Below are 21204 nucleotides of genomic sequence, written 5' to 3' on the forward strand. Positions count from 1 at the left end.
TATAATTCTGCTTTAGCAGATGGAAATAAGGTCAGTCATAATGTAGTTTAGCTTGCAGTCTTTCTATTTAGATGAACCTGTGCTGTGCAATTTAATGATTAATCTTTAAACAAGAGCCAAGAGCAAGACTTAATTCTAAATATTCTTAAATTGAGGTGACATAAAATCTCTCTCCAGCCTCATCTTGTGTTAGCATCACATTTTTCATTTAGAGATATGCAAAACAAATAAGAACCATCCTTGGAGGAGGTAAATCTTACTTAACACATCAGTCTCCATTTTCATGTTCAATTCTTATCCAGCTAAAGAAGCTTCTTTCTCTCCAGGAACASCACACTTTACTGTGCTGGAATCTGTCACTGAAATGTCTCTTTTCTTCTTTATACAGCGCTTCAGGGCAGCATCTTAGATCCTGCAGCAGACTCTAGTAAATGTAAAAGTATGCATATTACTCATATTCATTTTTCATGTAATARCTGTTTAGTAACAAAAAGGAAGGAGAGAGACGGAAGCAGATTACGTTGTGAACACCTCGGTGCTGTCTGGTGAAATGTGGCTTGTAAGACCAGAAAAAAATAGTGGTTTTGTAGGAAGCTTTGTTTCCCCGTTCTATTTTTAACTTCAGCTACTGTAGTGATAGAAATTAATCATCATTCTGGAAACTGTCATTTTAGATAAATATTTGCATATTTTCCTATTAAATAAATAATAGTCTATTGAGGAGAAAAAAAACCCAACAAACCCATTTTGAGTTAGAGGCTCATGAACTATGATTTGAGGGTTATGCTCTGATGAACCTATGGAAGAAGAAACTAGTTTTGATCTGCAATGTTCCTTCCATTTTTTACAAGTAAATCTTATTACAAGTTAAAATACCTTTGAAATGGCCCTTAATCTAATGTTTTATTCGCTCTTCTAAATTACTTCTTTAAAAGATTTCCCACACTACTTAACATTATGACATGAGTGCGGGACAATCTCTCTGTTGGTGTGTTTTCTAAGATTGTTAAAAGTCTTCTGTGAAGTAAAAAGTTTTTGCTTAAATCCCCTACCCTTATGAATTCCACCTCAGAGTCTAATTAGTTCTCCTTAACTTCAGCAGAATTTGCTGGCATACATCTAAGTGCTGAGGTTAGCGTTCAGACCAGAATGTAGAACCTGTGTGCTAGTTCCTGCAACTGAGCAACACAGGATTAAATTATTAGTCTCCAATACAACCCTACTGAAAAAAAGGAAAAAGTAAATCATTAACTTGGTGTTGCTTAACAATAATTCTATTACAACATGTCGCGTAATTGTGTGTTTCTCCTAGACCAAGCGGGAACTTGAACTGAGTCTCTTTACAGTATATAACGATATATTATAAGCGTTATTTCCTCAAGTGAGAGCATCCCTTATCTTGGAGCACTGTGATATGATCTTGTTGCAGAGATGGCCTAGGCTGTTACTAAGCATTGCCCTTTCATTACATACACTCCTAAACCTCTTACACAGATTTAGCAATCGCACTGTTTTGACCAAAGCTATGTATTTAAGACTGCTTCTAGCTTTTTCTTGCACTAATARAACTGTACCCCTGAGATACATATGATTGTTGAAGAGCTAGTCGTCATCTTTTTCTTTTGTTCTCAGTACTTTTCTGTATTCCCAGAAGGATAAATACATTTTTTTACTTTGTGCCCTAATAATGATTTAGAGGAAAATTTAGCACAGAGAATGCTRTAAGCCTCTCCTCTGTCAATAGGACCTTTAATTAGCTAAATCAAGGCTGAGCCTTCTTGGTAAACTTGAATAATCGGAATGAGGCAGTTAGAGAGCTATGTTGAGGCAGAAGAGTGACCTGATTTGCACAGCTGCTGAGCGTCTGCAGCTGTTAGGGGCCTATTTTTTATCAGTGAAGCTTAAACATTCAGGCTTTCCACTGTAACTTGTCAGTAAATTAGTGTCCAGTATCATCCCAAATAGGTCTTTCCAAAACACTGYGCAGTTTTAACTGCACATTTCTGTGAGTGGAATGGGATTTGTATATACAGACTTTTTTACCTGCTGTGCAGGAGGTACTTTTTCTGCTTTTAAAGTGGGCTTACCACCTGTAGCAGCATGCGGCATTCCTGTATTTCTTCTCCATTGTTTGGTTTCTGGCAGACTGACTTTGGTTTCTTTGATTTCCAACTGGAGACTTGCATTAGGAACATAATTAGATAAATATACTCCACGTAACAGTAACCAAAAAGGATTAATGAGAAGCCAAAATGTTCCTTCCAGCAAGGACAAAGAAATTGATTAAAACAGCTTGCTTTAAGAGTAGTACTGCCTCTCCCAAAGGAGCAGGAGGTAGAAAATTGTCGTAAAGAGTACTAGTGGGATTATATGCAATAGAATTGTGATCCTAGATGAAGGAGAACTCAAACAAATTTTAGGCTCATGCATAGTCTGAGCCATAAGTACCTCAGCCCCACCATCAGTAAGCTTGTGTGGGTACTCTTACTCAGGAATAAATTAAACATGGCCTTCAGACTTCGGGGATTATGCTAGATAAATACTTGATGTCTAACTGCAATGTAGGAGAGAGCAAAGGAAAGCTGAAAAGGAAAGGGAAAATACTTTAAATGTACTTCTCAAGTTAAGCTAAAAGAAGAGAGGTAGATAGCCTAACTATCCTCTAGCCACTTAGAGGAAATTATTGTATTTGTGGGAGGCCGTTATGGGAAGAACTCGCAGTGAAATTCTTTTTCCCTCAGAACTCAGAGTTTCAGTGAGTCATTTTTCTTTTCCAGGGAAAGAAGCCCTTAGGTCTGTCCCTGAGCAAATATCACAGCTGTTGTGAAGCTGCCATGGTTCAGAAAGCCTAAATCTTAAGTGTCTGAAGGCGCAAATTGAGGTATTATCTGAGGAGGGGGTGAATCTTGCATCCCTTGTTTTGAGGTGCAGATAACATTTCTAATAATGATGGAAACAATGCTGATAACATGGCAAATACCGTATTTCCAAATATACCCAGTACTAAGTGATATCAGAGAGATTACACGCTGAAACTAGCTGTAGTACTGGCACTATGCCTGCTGTACTTCTGCTGCCAGACTGTTTCTCCATGGCAGCAGAGCATCCCTCCTCCCACAGCAGACAGCGATTTGTGTTCCTCCTCCTGCCTGTCTGGCAGAGCCTGGCAGCTCTTCTGCTTCGCAGAGTTGCCTGGTGCTGTGGCTTGTTGGTCCTACAGGAGTAAAGGGATTCGTGGGTTTGTAAAGGTACCTTATTGGGAGAGAAGGGTGTTGCAGTGCTGCCAATGCCACCTACGCCAGCACACTGGGYGAGATCCAGCTCCCCAGAAAAATCAAGTTGGCAGGTGGTAAGGGATTAGTGAAAATTATGTTAATTACTAAAGATCTGCTAATTATGGTCTAAAAGGCTGTAACAATATTATGCTACTTTTCTTAATAATTACTTAGGGGTAGGAAGCTGACTGCTGGGCTGTTGATCTGGGAGCTAGATCTCTTCTAGAGTTGAAGGTCTTACTCCGAGAAGCTGTGAGGCGCTTGATTGAGGGGTTTTGTTTATTGAAAACCGAGCAGAAAGTATTTGCAGCAGTGCCTTTGCTATGAAATGTAGCAAACATGAGTCTTTTTGCTTGAAACCCTTTGGCTGGCAACTTTCTTGAATTCCTTTCCCTCCTGGAATGTTCTTTTGCACTTTAGATAGGAAAGAGGAAATCAATTGGATAGGTGGTTCTGTGCCTAGGCCACTTGTACTGTTCTGGTCAATGTGTTAAAGAGATTTGACTGTCATTGTGACTCATGTGACTCATTCTCTCTCATTTTCCTAGCCCTAGTGGGGTGACAAAATGTGTGCAGTCTAGCGGTCTGGTTGGATTTTACTTTTGAACGTACTTGCTGCTCTGTGTTAATTGAGAAGGTAGGTGRAAGAAATGCATCTGACACATGAATTGGGAGTAATGAAGTCATTCTTACCTTCTTTTGGAAGAGGAAGTTATTGTCTCAGATAACCTGTGAGAAAGCTCTGCTTCCCACAGTCTTTACCAGTTGTAGTAGTGATGTTGACCAGTCTTCCTCTCCTTTTTCTAGTTTTTTTGTTGTTGTGTTTTTACGTCATTGAGCAGCTCGCAGATGAAGATGTGGCTTGAAACTCTCACCAGAATTCCACATAAAAAGCAGAAGATGAATTTGATGTGTTGATCATAATCCTGTGTTAGTAAGAAGATAAACTGTAGTGCTATTTACTATTTGTAGTGTCCTTAGATCTGATGGTTTTATGTTGCAATATTTTTGCCACATCACCTAGAARGAGGAGAGGGGGACTAACTTTATTGGAATGAAAGGATTGAGGATGATGTTCTAGAGATCAGCCAAAATATCGAAAGAGATGGTGAGTCTTGGAGAATAGGTTCCCTGTGATTTCTAATTGAACCATTCCATCTCTAACAAAGTAGAATGAAAAATGATAAAGCAAAACTGTATAGCATTCCAAATGACCACAAAATTTGAGCTTTAAGATTTCAGGATGTATAGTCTAATAACAGGAACCCTTTCAAGATCAGTTGTGTATACTTTAATCTTAGAACAGAGAAAATACTAGAAAGTACTAAGTTGAGGCTTAATTTCTCGCATTCAGTTCAAGTATAGCTATTGCAGTGCTAGCGCTCGTTGTTTTGAGATTGTGCCATGCTGGCTGCCAGTCCTCTGGTGTAAGAGGACGACACAGCAGAGGAAGCAAAAGGAAGTGGTGCTGGAGCAATGGAAGTGAAGTGCAATGATTTTGTTGTTACTTTCCTGTTGCTGGTTTCAAAAGTGAAGAAAGGTTTTTACTGACTGTTATTACAACCATAAATTAGTTTATCTGGACTTAAAAGCAGACAAGTTTTATTATGTCTCGTGAAGGATGTGACTTACTCTTTTAAAAATAAGTCCACCGAAGATTACTGAATCTGTGGAGTTAATGGTCTTGCTACATTTCTTTTCTTCTTCAGGGGAAAGGATCTTTGGAAGAGAAACAACTACTTCTGTTATATCTTAATATTTATTCTTGCTTAGATGCAAATAAAAAATGGATATACTTGTTTGTATAGTTAGAAAAAATTTGGCACCATATTATGCCTGGACTGATCTGGCCACTACCTATTCTTCATTCCAGAAAAAAAACAAAAATGGCCATAAATGCAAGACTAGCATTGTTATCAAAACTGTAGTGTTTTGCTACCTTTTTGTTAAGGTGATTCTTTTCAAATAATGTTTTTTATACATATAGATACACACACACACATTATCTATGTAACATAGCATCTGTGTATACATCATGTCTATACACATATATGTGCACACACATATACATATATATGGAGTATAACTTATGTAACAGGAGGAGGAAAGGGTTTGCAGTTTTATGCAAAAACAAGCTTTTTTTTATTCTTGGGATTCTTGGGAGCAAAAATTATGATTAGTCTCTCTGATGTATTTCCATTGTTCTTCATATAAACTGTATATGCTTTTGTGATTATATCAAAACCTTCACTAATCTGTGATGGTACCAAATTTAGAAATAATTTTATAAAACTTTCCATTTAATACAGTAGAATATGTGTAATGATGTAAGTGGTCTGTAGGTAAAATTTTGCAGATATGTAATGTGAAGTGTTGGGACAGTTAACTTTTGATCTGCTGGAGATGTACATGACAAAAATTGAAAATGGACTGTGTTATAAAGCTGGGGACATTCCTCTAAAATAGTGGCCTACTACTTAACATTAAATGACTGGAATGCTCTAAAAGTGTCTGGAGTCTTCTGGAGGAAGAGGAGGGTTTTTGCACAGAATTTTTGACTAACAATTTTCTAGCACACTTGTAAAGCTGAAGCCTCTTTTCAAGAAGTTAGATGTGGCACAGAAGTTTTACAATACATCTACACTCTGAGATTATTGATAAATGCAGTTTGTTAGCGTTAAGTGTATCAGTCTGCCCAGTTTCAAATGCTGTATAAAATTTCACAAATATCTYCATATTTTAAGAAGTGTTCAGAAACAGCACTTTTTTCCTTAAAGCTCAGCATCTGTAGACCATCTTTTATTTTGTGGTGCCAGTAAAACATACAGCTGAATCAATACATCTGTGATATGTATGATCTATCATTTGGCTTGGATCTGGGCAAACTGTTACTGTATTTACTACACAAAGATGTCAAGTTCGATTAGTTAGTTTCAAATAAGACTAATTCCATTGACCTAAATTCCTGAATTTCTTTTGTGCAAGTGAGATCCAGCTTGAGCCCTTCATTGTTTACAGCAAGTGACTTGTTCCTATAATGTCTTAAGAATATCTAGGCTGTGTATAGAAGCARGATTCTGTATATATATTGTAAAAGCTTCTGCTGGAAATATTATGCCCACACATAAGTTTAAGCTTGAATTGTATGGAGTAGCAGAGCTTGGAAATGAAAGAATGCTGCGCAGGCTCCCCAAAGGTTTCAGGAGGTCTTAAGGAAGAGAGCCCTTCTACCATAACTGGTTTGTCCCCATAAGGGGATTAGCTACACTCTTTGGAAAGAGCTTTTCAGAGAATCCTGTTAGGAAGAAAGGTGCACAAAGGCAGTGTGTTCTTTGCAGCTCGTCTTGATAAGAAGCTTAGTAAGGTTGCTGCATTTTATACCAYATACCATTTATTTAAGAGAGAGAAAAGCAAAAAAAAGTAAGTCTTGAAGGTGAGAATTTAGCAATGCCATAAGTCAGCCAAGCACTCCATGGACCAGCCTTGATGCAACTGTGAGAATGGAAAGAATAGACAATGCTATTAGATGCTTAAGAAGGGATTTGGAAATTTTTGCCTCCTTCCTTTAATTTGAAGATGTTTCACAGTATCACGTTAACCTAACTGGACTGTAGAGTGTATGTAGAAATCCCAGGCTTCTGCTAGGATTGATCTTTGGCTGGAGTAAGTCCTTACCTCTTGTTTTACCAAAGGACAGTTGGTGGGAAGGAAATGGGAATAACTTTTAAAGTGAGTGCTCCTGTTTACAGATGCTTTTGAGCACTTGATGGGACAATAGCAATGGCTGTATGGAGTCAGATCTTTGGAGTGCCTACAGAAGAGCGTAAGAAGAGGGTAAACGTAGAATATTCTGCCAGCCTTTAAGAATTTGCAGCTCAGGAGCTTACTGGTTTCATTTGAAATGCTGGAGATTTTGGAGTCTGAGATGACATTCTTTATTCCTAGTTTTTTCGGTCTTGCATACTGTGCTCTAGGCTGGATGCATCGTGCGGGTTTGTTTGTTTGTTTTCCCCTTCCTCTGAAGTATTAATGATCACCACTCTAAGGGTGCTGAATTACATGTGCAGTACCACTACATCTGTTCCCCTTATCCTTGGCTTTCTGATGTCTTTTTTCCAAATGTTGATGAGTTAATCCTTATAAAAGCTTTTGTAAGAGTATGCCTTTTAAGAAAGAGGTCAGAAAGAGGTCAGAAAAGGAAGAGCTGATCTGAAGAGAAGAGTTAAATGGCATCAAGACCAAATGGAAAGAGAGAATCTAGAACTTGTATTTTAGCTCCTAGCCTTTGGCTTATCTTACTGCCTTGTGTTTATATGTTACTTTTATAATTTGGATTTTGTAATACCTGGTAATAAAACTTTCTGCAAAGTTTGGCACTATGCCAATAATATATTTGATCAGAAAAACTGTGGCCTGTGTTGTAAAATAAAATGTTCTACATATCTTATGAAGTATTGCATGTGAATGTCTTCTGTACTTGAAAATAGACCTGCAAGAACTCACTTGTGCTTCTACAACTTTAGTGAAGTAGGTCAATGTCATGCTAATCCTTGCTCTTGGAGTTCATTTAAACGAGATTTAAGGGGTATAAAAAATTTGTTAGTTATTTTCTGTTTCTGAAACAAGTGATTTTGATAAAAGATATCCCCATGACAATTTAAAATGACATTGTCCAAATTGTTGCACAAAAGAAGGCCAGTGCATGTGATTATACCTTTATAGGGCTATTTTGAGTGATACAAAAGGACTCCTCTCCCTCATATCATCCAAGTGAAAATGATTTGTTTACTGCTGTTTTCCTGGGGCAGCCTTGCCCTGTACATTTGTTTCAATTTAAAATAAATCTTATCACCAGAATCCCAGCTACATGTGAGCTGATGGGTACAGCTGAATTCTGCTTTTGCAGAAATTAAAAATGTGTTTAGAAAGATTCTTCTCTTCAATGAGTGGTTTCTTTTTAAGTATATACCTAAGTGATGAAATATATTATAATCTTAAATCCGGGTTATTTCAGTCCTTTGATTTAGCCGTTTGGGTAGCTGGAGATGGGAGTGGCAAAATTCTTAAGGCTTATGACATCCTTTAGAGAAATTCATATCATGATTTGAAAGGGAACAATAATTGGAATCAGAATAAAGAAACTTCGTGTTTCTGGTCCAGCTATTTGCTTGTGTGAGGCTTTGGGCACAGTACTCATCTTCACACTTTAATTAGCTTTTGGCAAATATTTTCTTCCTGCTCTCTTGTCTGCCTAGGCTTCAAAGCTCTTGGAGGTGGGGACTGTCCATTAACAGCATAGGCTGGTTGGGGTTTCTAATTCTATAAGCTAATAACCATAAAAATGTAACTTATTTTTAGATTCTAGTTCCTAGTCAGAGTTTCCAAGTATGAAAAGAGCAATCTCTGAGATGCTTCACTGCATCATTGGTTAAAAACTAGCACCATGTTGTACAGCAGTGAAATGGAGAGGAAGAGTCTTTGCAGTTATGCTTTTGTCTTTAAATTGTATCACGTAGTGTCTTTACAAGCAAAATAAAAATAGAAAATGTTTGTCTCATCTTGTTTTCCCAGGGTCTGACAGAAGCTGGGCTTCCTCTTTTGGTGCTGGCTGCAGCCATCGGCCTGCAGAGGTAAATTAAATGTAGTCTTACTGCACACTACCAGAAGAGGGACTCAAATGCCTGAAGGGTTGGTGTGTGATGTGACCAAATGCTTCCTGTAAAGCAAGGCTTGCTGAATCCGTTTAGCATTCAGTTAGTAACTTGTTACTGGGGCCAACAAGAGTTCATAAATCTACTCATTTCACTTTTTTTGTTGATAGACATTCAAAAAGACTATTTTCTTGATAAGCTTTACTTGGATGTATGGGTTTTGTTTTTGTTTTTTATCCTATTCCATGGATCTTTTAAAATTGCTTACATTCAGTATTTGTTCTGTTAACTTATATATATATATGAATACATATACTTATGAAATATTGTCTTTAACTGGCAACAGTAGTTCTGGACGTAAGTTTTGTTTGAAGCTTACAAAAGCACAGTATGCAATGACCTAGTGGATGTTGTCTGTCTGTCTTCCCAAAATGCTTTAGCATCAAAAATGGTGGAAAATGGTGAACATGAGTGTAGGCCCCTAAGGTGGATCCCAGCCCCTCCCCACCCCTCAGGACTCTTGATATTCTTTAGATTGATTTAAATAACATTCTAAGAAAAGAGGAAAAAATATTTCCCAGCATCAGACTTAACTCTCTATAGTGAGACTTCTTCTGGTTAAATGTATGGATCAGATGCACTCCATAATCAGCAGCGGATATTTGACTCTCACTTGTAAACCAATAAACTTATAAAGGTCTGTACTTAGGTGTTCTACTTACTAAAGCTCAATGGTTGCTAGCTTAAATACTAAAAGATGTTTTGACATGTAAGCAGAACTTCTTTTGTAGTCTGAGATTAGTTCCTAAGTCATTGATTATAGAGTACATTGGTGATAGAATCGTATGCAATTCATCACAAACTAACCTAGCGATAAAGTTGTTTCAACTGCATTATCGTAGAAAGGAAACCTTCTGCCAAGGAGATAAGTATTTGTGGAAACTCCTACTTTCAGTGTCTATGTCTAATTGTGGAAACTCCCTTTGCAGCTGTCCACAGTACAGCTGTGTGCAGGAATAGGACTTTGGCAATCTCACTTGTACTTCTGCTCAGTTAGGTGATTTTTAACTATGTTCTTGTTTAAATTTTGCTACAAACACCTGTGAGAGATGTCACTTAATCATAATCATGGAAGTACTTACTTTGCAGTCTACTTTACAAGAACCTTACATACGGGAAATTGTTAAAAGGTACAAAGAACCTGTCCATCTGGTTTGAATGCTAAATGAGAGTGGAAGTCTTATCTTGATAACATGTCTTCAAGTTTATTTTAGGAAATATGATAAGCACGCAGCAAAAATGTTCGAGAACTTGCCTTCCATTTTAAGTGTTTCAAAAACTTGTTTTCAACAGGTTTGAAATCTTGTAATTAAATTAAGCCTTCTCTAAGTAATGAGGTACTCTGGGTGGACTTGTACGCACCAAAGTGTGTTTTTTGTGGTCTTATGGACTCCTGGGTCTTGTAATGGAGGACGCAAAAAATGTACTGCTAACTTTGCCCCCAAATGTGAGGTAGATGCATCTGAAATAGATTCATTGTATGATTCTGTTTGCTCTAAAGCCCTGGCTAAATGTGTCTCAAACTTGCTTATTTTAAGAATTAGAATGGAAAAAAATGCACCATTTGGAGGGCTTGTCTACATGACACAATTTTGCCTGTTCTGTTGGTRCAGTCTGACTGGGACAGACTTATCCAGGTGACTAGGTGATTGCTCTTATATAGGTTTGAGGGGCTTTTTGGTTCAGTATAAATACCTTAAAATTAACTAGAAAAAGCTTCTCACAGTAATATTGCCAGCAAGAGAAATATGCTAGGATAACTTTACTGATTTTGATGCAATCCTTATTTATGTCAGTATGACATCTTAGGTTATTTTTCATGGCTGATTGTTATAAGAGAATCTGTTAGATGGTAATGTTATCTTGAGAGTCTGCAGACAGTTCTTTTCTTTCAGTTGCGGAGTCTAATCCTTTTTTTACAGGCTATGTATGTACAGCAAGTACTTTGTGGCGGTATTTTGGTCTAGAGGCAGCTGAGCAATATATGACACAAAATATATCCCAAAATTAGTGTCAATACATCATCTTCTAGTACCTGTGCCAAGTTGTTTGGTGAAACAACCAAAAGAAAATTACAGATTTGTTTTAAATAGATGCACTCTTTCTCTTAAGTATGGCATCTTTTTGGCAGATTAGTGCTGGCTGCTTCTTCTGAAGTCCCAAGTCAACAATACGCCTATAGATGTTCTAGCTTAGGAGCAGCAGGGTATAAATAGAGACTCTGAAGTTTTCGACCTGAAGTGTTTCTGGGTTTTAAATTGGGTATATGTTATCAAAGCTTCAGCTACTAGGCTTTGTGGGTTTTTTAAGTTCTTCCTTAGTAAGCGGAGTGAGGGAATGACAGCTGAAGCTTAAAGAATTTGAGCTCATTTGGCACTGAGAAGATTTCTGGTAGTTCTGGCCTCATTTCACTCCTTCATTATTACATTTTTTTATGATTATTATGCAGGTCAGCCATCAGAAGTATTTCTGATGTATGGTTATTCCTGTTTTCACAGGACTGCCTTAGCTAGCACATGAATCTTTTATGTGAGTAATTTCCACTTTTTCTTTTAGGATGTGCAGTTGCAGAGTGTACTGTTGGCAGATATATCATTTCTTAATATACTGGATGTGTTTTCCACTGATCTAGAAGCTTGGTATGAAACAAATTTGGTAGAATTAGTAAAACAATAAGACTCAATCTGTTTCTGATTCAAGTTCTTCAAAGCCAGTAGAATTTTAACAAAATTTTTCCTTGTTTTATGTCTTTGTATATTTCTATAAAAGACTACAGTATAGTATGTATGAGCTCTAATGTTACTCTGAGTGGAACCTGACTACTGAGCTGACTGCTTGCTGTGGCTGAAGTGGTTTTTATGTTACTTTAATTTTTTGTTGCCTTAAGTTTTCTGCCTCACTGTTGCTGGGCTTCTCAGTCTGCTTTTACTGACAGTCCATTCTTGCAGTTTCCTGTAAATTGGTCAGTAAGAGGAAGCTCTCAGTGCTGCAGAGACAGCTCAGCCTTGCAACCACGCTAGTGAATTTATACCGGCAAGGATAGCATAGTGTTAGATGTATGTTTTATTGCTCTTGCTTTCCATAAGCTTAAGGTAAGTAGGATTGTTTTTGATGGGGAGCAAGAGGAGTTTGTAATGGTGGCAGAGATGTTTGGCGGCCTTCCTCAGGCAGTGGTCCTGCTGGAATGAAATTCAAATGTCGGTTGGTTTTTGATGTTTTGACTCTACCTATTAAAGCTATCTGAGTTAAAATCTCATAGTGTTAAAGAAATGAAGTTCCTTCTTTTGGGTGAAATTTTCCCTGGGCTAGATTTTTCAGGGACAAATGCATGTTAGCGGTGTGAAAGCCTCATGCCTGGCTTTTTTGCAAAAATAAATTACACATTATGAAGAAGAATATATTTAATTCTTTCACTTCTGTGACAGACAAATTAATCGAGTCTATAAAAATTTCATGTCCTTTCAACCTCTTTGTCTGTGGTTCTGAAACACAACCATTCTGACTAATGGCCAGTCTAGAAAGTTAAGCTGAATTTTTATTCTCCCCAAACTGTGAACCCTATAAACTTTTTTGTTCTTCACTGGAACACCGGCTTATATTGTGTGAGATGTCTTTTGTTCTGACTATACATTCTTCCTCTATGATCATCTTGGCAGGATTGGAAATCACCAGAAAAATCAAAAGGGGATCTTGGAACTTGAAATGAAAAATCCTGTGTTTCTGAGTGCCTAAGAGAAGAAAGGGAGAGGAGAGCAGCAGAAAGATTAGAGTGGAAAAGCAGTACTTCAGGAATGTGCATTGGATAAAGTGAGGCTGTGGAGTTCAAACAGTGCCAAATTACAGTTGCACAGTTTGGGGAAAACTAAGATGTAGGTGCATTAGATCAGAAAATGGAAAGAGGAACGATTCATTTTCTCCAGAGTTGCATGCACTCAAATGCTGTCATTTTGATCATAGCATTTCACTGAGGTAGAGATAAAGGTGGCAAAGATGGTAGTGCAAGCTTTGAAGAGCTTGCTTAGATAGCAGAGAACTATCAGAGGATAGCGAAGAACCAGGGGAGGAAAGATTGCTTTAAACCGTTGGGCGTTAATGCTTAAAGTTGAAATTGATAACTAATATTGTAGCAGTTAAACAACTGAATTTAATTCACAGACTGCTGAGCTGTAGCCCTCTCTACAACTTTTCTGTGTAAGAAATCTGTTAATTAACCACSGAGACAACTGGGTATTGATTCTTTTTAAGTATCTTTCAGGATTTTGTCTTGATAGGCTGCTCTTTGTAGCTAACGAGCTGTGTGATGCTTAGTCTCCTTGCCCTTCCTATATTCCCTAGTTATAGAAGGAGTGACAATGGGTATGCTAAGGTGATGAAGATGGAGAATTGCTTTTCTATGCTATATATATATATATATGGCTAGTATGTGAAATGTTGTTTTCTTCTCTGCTTTGACAGTTGAGTAGTTTACAAAAAGAGAAGAAGTCATACAGAGACTTCTTCCTTCCCATTTTGGAATATGGATTCATGCCTGTTTTCCCAAAATACATGAAGTAAGCTTTATTCAGTGTATCCATCTATATAGGTTTCGTCCATCATTCTGAACTACGCTAGCTTTTCCCCTTATCTGAACTTTTTAGCCCACAGTGTTGGTTAATTCCAGACAATCAGTGAAATACTCAAATCTTTTTATTTTGACAACTCCAGATGAATACTGTTCTAAGTGTAAAACAATGGCATTTGTTCATCATCAGTTGGTGGCACTTGCCTGTAGAATTGTTGCCCTTAACTTGTGATCTCCTTGGGTTAGAATATTATTGTCTTTTGTGGTTTGTATAGTGTCAAACATACAGACAGTACTTACTATAGAGTGTGTAGATCCTCCGTAATCTTTCAAAGTTCTTAATATTTTGGGTTGAAGAGAGAAAGAAAAGCTTTAGCTATAGTGACGAAAAGAGGTGAAATACTTGCATATTTCTGTGCTGCAGTGCAGGCGCTGAAGCCCTTGTTGCTCCTCAGAAGCGGCAGGCAGTGTTTCTGAACCATGCCTCTGCCGGTGCGAGAGCCTGAGTGCGCTGTAGGAAAAAAGGACTGCTATTTTTTTTTTCTCCCGTGGGAAAGTGATTGATTGAAAGGTGAATAGGAGACAACTTGGGCACTGGAAAATCCCCTCTGCAGTTTGGCTCGCTGCCTGACAGAAGTGGAGATGTGCGCGGTTTGGTTTACAGCCTCTCTGGGAGATTGGGAAATCTGACAAAGACAGCGCTGCCCACCAGCATGGGGGGGGAAACAGGAAGTAGCAAAGGAAACAAGTCATTGCCTAGGCGTCCCCTTTGGCCGCACCGCACTGCAGATGCACAGGCAGTTGGGGCAGGGTTTCTTTTCCTTTTTTGTGTTGAATGTACAGCAGCCGTCGCAGTCGCGCTGAACTTTATTTTACGCAGAAGTGGGAGCAGTGCAGAGATGCCTCTCTCATGCCTGAGAGGGGTCATAATTTATTAATGGCTTTATTATTGCAAAGGAAACGATCGTTTGGTGAAACTGTCAGCAGGAAAACGATGTGTCGTTCAAGCATGGTCACTAGGTTAGTGCATATCTATTTGTGGCTTGTATTTCTGTGTTCTTTTTTCTTTTAGGTAGAGAGCAGACCAAAGCAAAGAGTAGAATATTGTATCTGGGAAGAATACTCTTTACCTTTGAATTTCCTGCATGAATTATTAGAGGGAGAAGAGATGAGAAGAGCGTTGGTTGGAATTCTTTGCCTGAAAAGAAAAGCAAGTTAAAGCAAGTTAAATTGTATATCTCATTTAGGCTTAGTTCTCTGTCCCCTTTGTCCTGTAAGATTTACTTGACTTCCCAGTATTTGTGCTATACTGTTAATCCTTCGAAGACACCATTGTGAAAGGGGCTGTTAGAAGTATTAAGAAATGGATTGTGCAACCCCCAAAAGTGGGAGAAATATGGAACAGCATTTCAGAAATACTGAAAAATATGTAATAAATGGAGATCAGACCTGAAATTTACCATCTGTTCTCAAAACTGTTTTCTAATCCTGCAGAAATATGTAGCTTGTTGAATCAGAGAACTAGTTTTTGTTCAGACTTGTTGAGAGCACACTGGGGAAACTTTTATTTTATAGATCTACTATACACGTAATGCTGCTTCATTTTTGGCTAAGTCATTTGCGGAGACAAGCTTAAGTCTCCCTCTGCACTCTATGTGGAATGCATTCGTTTTCATAAATTATGTGTACATTCAGAGCAAACATTTTGCTTTGCTAGGTCTTACTTTCAAAATAGAATTTAGAGAGATTACAGAGTTCAGAAAGTCCTCGGGCATAATTTATGTTAAGATACTTGTGATGAATTCAGATCAGGCTTAATTTTTGTAATGCAGTTTTGGAGTCTGTTTTTTATTTGTTTTCAGCATGACCAAACTGGGCTCCAGGATAGACTGTAAGTATTATTATGACAAGTGAGGACATTTAACACAGCTTTTGGCAGCTGTAGCTTCAGAGATGAGAGTAATGTGTTTTTACGCCTGTATACTGCAAGATGTGGAGCTAATCACATCTGCCGTATGTTCTGCTCGAGTTCAGCAAGAACTGAGGACTCATGGCTCTTTCAGGATGCAATCCTTAGTTGAATCAGCCTGTATTTGCTTTAATTTGGTTGAATGCCAATAGCTCTTAAGGCCAAGAGGGTTAAGTGTTCTTTCATAATGTATTCCAGATTTTATGTGGCAGAACTTTATTTTTACTTTTTATTTTTACTTTTTTTAGGGTTTTCTTGCCTGTGAAGTTATGCCTCATATTCAAATCCAGCTATTTTATATGTGTTGACTAAGGGGATGGGTTGAAAATTGATTCGTAGATGTATACATCTGCACACTGTACAGTAACAGAAGCTTGCACCATGTTTGCAGTTTGCATTTAATAAGAGTGTCATTAAGGTTCAGAAAAAACTTCTAAATCAGCATGGCATTATCAAGGGTGTACATGAAGTAAATAAGTTCACCTTTCTTCATGTTGTTGGGAGTTTCATGATACAGATGCCCTGTTTTTACGTAAAATGAAGAGCAGTTTATTTTGATAAGGGTTGAGAAAGGTATATTGAAATGATAGACAGATTTGGACTGATTTAACATACTAATCATGCATTGCAAAGTGTTGTTTTCAGTCTGGCAGACCCATTTGCATATATGAAGTAGGTACAGTAGCACTTGTATAAGCACTGTATCATGCTGGAGAGCAGCATAACTGCACTGTTCTGTCTTTCAAAAAACTGTTGAATGATGAAGCAAATCCTATGAAGTGCTGTTCCAGCATTTCTCCTGCTGTACTCAAAAGCCTATGATCTCCCTCAAACGGTCACAGGGATCATATGAGAAACAGGGTAATAAAAGGCCTTTCCCTGTCTGCCGTAATTCTCTTCTGGCTCAGAGGTCCAGCGCAGTGCCGTTTCAGTGGGGAAGGAGGTTGGTTTAATAGCCACTTGTAATGGGTTTTGGGACTTGATGAAAATTTAGTCTAAAAATATGCATCTATTTCCTTGGTGACAAGAGTGGGAAGGAGCATGTATGCTAGAAACTAGCACAAAGCAAGGCACGAGTGTTGTTGCATTGTAGTTTGTAACAGGACAGGCATCAGCAAGCGAGCCTGGCTTGTCCCTGGTTGCATTTGGTGGACCTTTTTTATTAACTTCATTGTGCAATTAACTCAATGTAGTGCAAGACTGTAACTACATAAAAACCACAACTTGGAAATACCTTTCTGTTCTTAATGATCATAGAGCTAACAGGCTCTGCAGTGACTTTAGTCACTTGCTGTTGAGTATACCTGACAGTATTGATGTGTTCTTCATGTAATGGATTTCAAAAACAAGAAAAGGAATATCAGGAGTGGGAGGAGCCACTTCAGGGAGCTAAATGCAACCTTACCATGGATGCTACGTCTGGAAAAATCCATAAGAGCATCTATTTTTATTTTTATTTTTATTTTTTGACCCCTGCAATAACAATCCTGCAGTTAGATTGTTTTGAAGGCCTTGTCCCTGTAACATGATGCAAAATAGCATCTAGTGTTCTTCCAGGATGGTTTTGCACTGTCAAGAAAAGTGAAAATGTGTTTGGGGAAAAGTGCTTGAGGAGCCTGCAGATACTGGGAGTGGTATAAGCCACAGTGAGATCCAGAAAATAGGCACAACAGCCTGTAAATCCATTGGAAAGCCTGGTATATTAGGTGGTTTTTTAAGCTTATATAATACACATTTGGCTGAGTTCAGCCACATGTCCTTTTGCTCAGTTGGCTAGGATGGGGAATTTCTGAGGTTTGGTCTCTGTTGTCAGGACTGTTTTATAGTAGGAAGACAAAAGTAAGAAATGATTGTGACTAGAGGAATAGGAACCTGAGGCTTTGCCAATCTTCCTCCTTAGTTCAATCATAGTCGCCGTACTGTAGAACTGGATTTCTTACCTGCTTGCTCCTCTGTTCCTCTGCTTCCGTGACCCCCCCCCGCCACCCCTGGGATGTTCTGGCTTTTCTGGGAGAAGAAGAAAGTGCCCCATCCAGGAGCATTTTAGTGACTAGCCTAACTACTGTATTCCCACATAGAAGGCCACCATGACTTAAATATTTGTTTTCAATATTTACCTAGGGTGGTTTGGTTGGATTATCATGGATACCCCTGTTGCCCAGTGTTTGTCATTGGCTTGGTGGAAATTTCAGCTTGCTGGTTATTTTGGATAACTGCTCTGAGACATTTAACTCTCCATTTTCTGATAAGTACTTTCTGACTAAAGTACATAACACTGGGATTATAGTTTCATTCTAAGGGCCAGGTGCTTAAGTCCTCTTGGTCTGTTCTTTGTTGAATAAGCAGACAGGATTTGAAGACCCATACTGAGCTTGAAGCTATTTGGTGGCATTGAGATGGAGTTAGATCAATATAACTGAGATCAGAGTATTTTTGGCTGAATAAAAAGGTTCCACTTTTACTCTCTTTTTTTTTCCCCTGAATGTAACTAGGAACAGACTGAAATCACTTAATCATAAATTAATTTCAAATGTTTGAATGTTGATGTGTCAGTTCTTAAAAGAAAAAACTTCATACAGTACTTTGGCATTCATGATTTCAAGGCAATCACTCTTAACAGAACTGCAGTGTGGTTTGGTGTCACAACCAGCTGACGAACACACTATTTCCCTCACTTTGACTTTTCTGCAAGATTCTAAACCATCATTTCCTTATCAGAAACTGCTTAAATGGTTTTATTTGCAGATGAACTTTATTAGGTTGCCTCTTTCTGGCAGAAGTCTCTAACCCTAAACCTGAAGACAATAGACCACTGCATGTGCAGGTCAAACTTTCTATTCAGTTCATACATTATTTTTTTTCCTGTATTGTATGGTAGGGCTATACAGTTCTAAATACTTCAGTTGCCAGTTGAAGAAAGAAGGGTCTCCTAGAGATACATCAAACAGATAAAATTAGTAATTAAGAGACTAATTTCTTGGTAACGTGTAAGATAACAGCAGAAAGAGTTGTAATTACAAAGATGCTTAGTGCAGCATGGCATTAATAATTTATATTTTAATTAAATGGCAGCCTGCAACAGTCTGGTATTAACTTGAATTGCACTGCCTGTTGTGTCACATATGACATCCAATATAGGGTTATATACTACATGCTTTCATTTAGAGTAAAACATGTAAATATGAGAGGTAAGTATTGGTGGATATTCCAGTTGTTTAAATCCAAATATTGATTCCCTTATTGTACAGAAAATTAAGTTTTGTGTACTTGTGTGACATACAACTTTGGAGAAGAAACTGATTTTCTTTCTCATCAGTCGCCTGATAAGCCTCACAGTATTAAGATCTGGGCCATGTTTTTAATATAARTATTTAAGTTGCATTTACTAAGCATTCTTCCATTGTTTCAACAGCTGTCAATCACTCTTATGAGCTATATAAAAATAAATTGGGACTTTCTGCACCATGGTTTTTTTATACATCACAAACTTCCTGGAATCTATGAACACCCGTCTGTGCTACATACTTGACTGCTGAACCATGTTAGTTGTTTGGAAAACATGTTTAAGGAAATGAACTGTGTTTCTCTGTACTCATTTCTTAAAACAAAATATAACTTCTAAATAGCTTTTTAATTACTCTAAATTGCAGAACGATGGCCTCAGAGGAGCAGGTCTGGCCAGTCCCGATGAAGGCAATTGGAGCACAAAATCTTTTGACAATGCCTGGAGGAGTGACCAAATCAGGGTATCTTCATAAAAAAGGAGGCACTCAACTGCAGATCTTGAAGTGTAAGTTGAATAAGGTATTAACTAAATTAAATGTCATTGTTTTAAATGCTTGCCTTTGGGGCCATAAACGTTTTGTGTTAGCAGGCTCTTTAATAAAGCCAGTCTTTCACTTACTTTGTCTGTATTGTACTGAAATTGTACTGGAATATACGTATAAAATACCCATGTTGACAGATTTGCTTTAACTGTTCTGGAACTAAATCTTAAATGAAAGTGTTGTGGTTCATTTTCTTATGTGCAGTTAAATCTCCTGTCAAGACCTTCAAAAGAAAGATTTTTTAGGAGTAGAGATGTATCAATTTCAAATATTTTTTCTGAAAGAAATTAGTACTCAGCTTTTTTTCCAGCTGGAATTCATCTGTTGTACTGAAAAAATATCCCAATCTCCTCTCCATGAAGTGGAAATTTTCTTATTGCCAAGATTAGGCTGTATTTAATAACAGTAATTGCTTCTGGAATCAGAATCCCTTTACAAGAAGAAATTTAAGGCTTTAGATTTATTTATATTCTATTCATTTGCTATCCCTGTTTACAATGAAACAATACAATTAAGAACAAAGGTTACTATTACTGCCTTTGTCAAAGGAAGAAAGTGTGTTGGCACTTGACTGTTTAGAAAAGAAAACACTGTTTTATTGCCAGCTTTATGTACCTGAGATGAAGGAAGAGAGAGAAACACTATAATGGTTTTGGGGTGAACATAAATATGTATATATTTTTTTTTTTTTAGCCTGTGGCTACATTCCTCCCATCTTGTTTCAGGCTGCACTCTTAGTTTAGCTTATTCCTCCAGGAAAAGAACATAGATAAAGGTCAGACCTGCATTCTCTGATGTTCCTTTTGCAGTTGTCAGATCAGCTGCCTCTCARACGAGGAAAGCAAATGCTACCCTCAGTTCTAAAAGCCTGTGAATGGRCTGCTTTACTACACGATTAACGAATCGTCATCAGTCAGCTGTCATTCAACTAGTATATGCCATTTTTTGTAATGACCAATTAATTAGATCCTCTTAACTTGGGCAGAATATTTGTTTAAGAATTTAGAAATGTGCTTGCATTGGATTTATTTTTTTGCTCACTTTTTTTATCTTTTCAGGGCCTTTGAGATTTGTGATTATTCATGAGGGATGTATTTACTACTTTAAGAGTAGCACATCTGCATCTCCACAGGGTGCATTTTCTTTAAATGGTTATAACAGGTGAGTGCCATAGAGCTTATTTAATACCCAAGCTCCTTTTACTTACTAAGGGGGCTGTGGTTTTCATTTCAAACAAAGTTAAATTGAACTATATCTGTTGTTGGTGTTAAGCACTCATCTCAAATTCCAAGAGATGTATTCCTTTCAAATTGTATATGTATGATGTTTCCTGTGCTTTACAAATGTATGCCCTTCATCTTTTGTAACTTCTCCAGTAAAGCTGTTAAAATTGCAGTGGGTTTACTTTTGTTCCTGATTTAATGCAGACTTTGCACATGCAGATAGATGTGAATTATTTCAGACAAATGATCTTTGATTCTAGTGATTTCCATGACCATTAGAAAAAAAAGGAATGTTTATGGAGTTACTCATTCAGTAATTCTAGTCAGTGTCATAACTAAATCAACTACAAGAGTGATAAATGAGAGAATGTGTGTGCAAAATCTGTGACTCATTTCACTACATGTTATAAATATATATATGTATTTATAAATATATATATATATAAATATAAATAACTACATGTTATTTTGATACTTGCTTTTTAAGTTGAAGACAAAAATACATGGCTTTCAAGATAGCCAGTACTATCAGAATCTGCTTGAGTGCCGCATACATACAAGTCCTATTAATAGAATTCCAAAGTAAATTTAGAAAAATACTATTGTAATTTGATGCTAAGAAAGAACTAATCAGATAC

The 21204-nt window shown here is 37.5% G+C and overlaps 1 protein-coding gene across 2 annotated transcripts in view; it reads left to right on the forward strand.

The window, feature by feature from the left end:
- Window positions 1-3858: 3858 nt before the first annotated feature.
- SH3BP2 (SH3 domain binding protein 2) overlaps window positions 3859-21204 on the forward strand; it is a 28236-nt gene continuing 10890 nt past the window's right edge. Inside the window, exons 1-4 of one of the 2 annotated variants that reach the window (XM_026064628.1) lie at window positions 3859-3912; window positions 8847-8905; window positions 19167-19306; window positions 20402-20504. In XM_026064628.1, coding sequence (XP_025920413.1) covers window positions 19171-19306; window positions 20402-20504 — 239 coding nt within the window. In that variant the 5' untranslated portion in view covers window positions 3859-3912; window positions 8847-8905; window positions 19167-19170. Of the gene's footprint in view, window positions 3913-8846; window positions 8906-14428; window positions 14568-19166; window positions 19307-20401; window positions 20505-21204 lie in introns of those variants that run through there. The other variant, XM_026064627.1, reaches the window with a different exon arrangement.

Source organism: Apteryx rowi, unplaced genomic scaffold, assembly GCF_003343035.1.
Source record: "Apteryx rowi isolate R43461 unplaced genomic scaffold, aptRow1 scaffold_22, whole genome shotgun sequence".
NCBI lineage: Eukaryota > Metazoa > Chordata > Aves > Apterygiformes > Apterygidae > Apteryx > Apteryx rowi.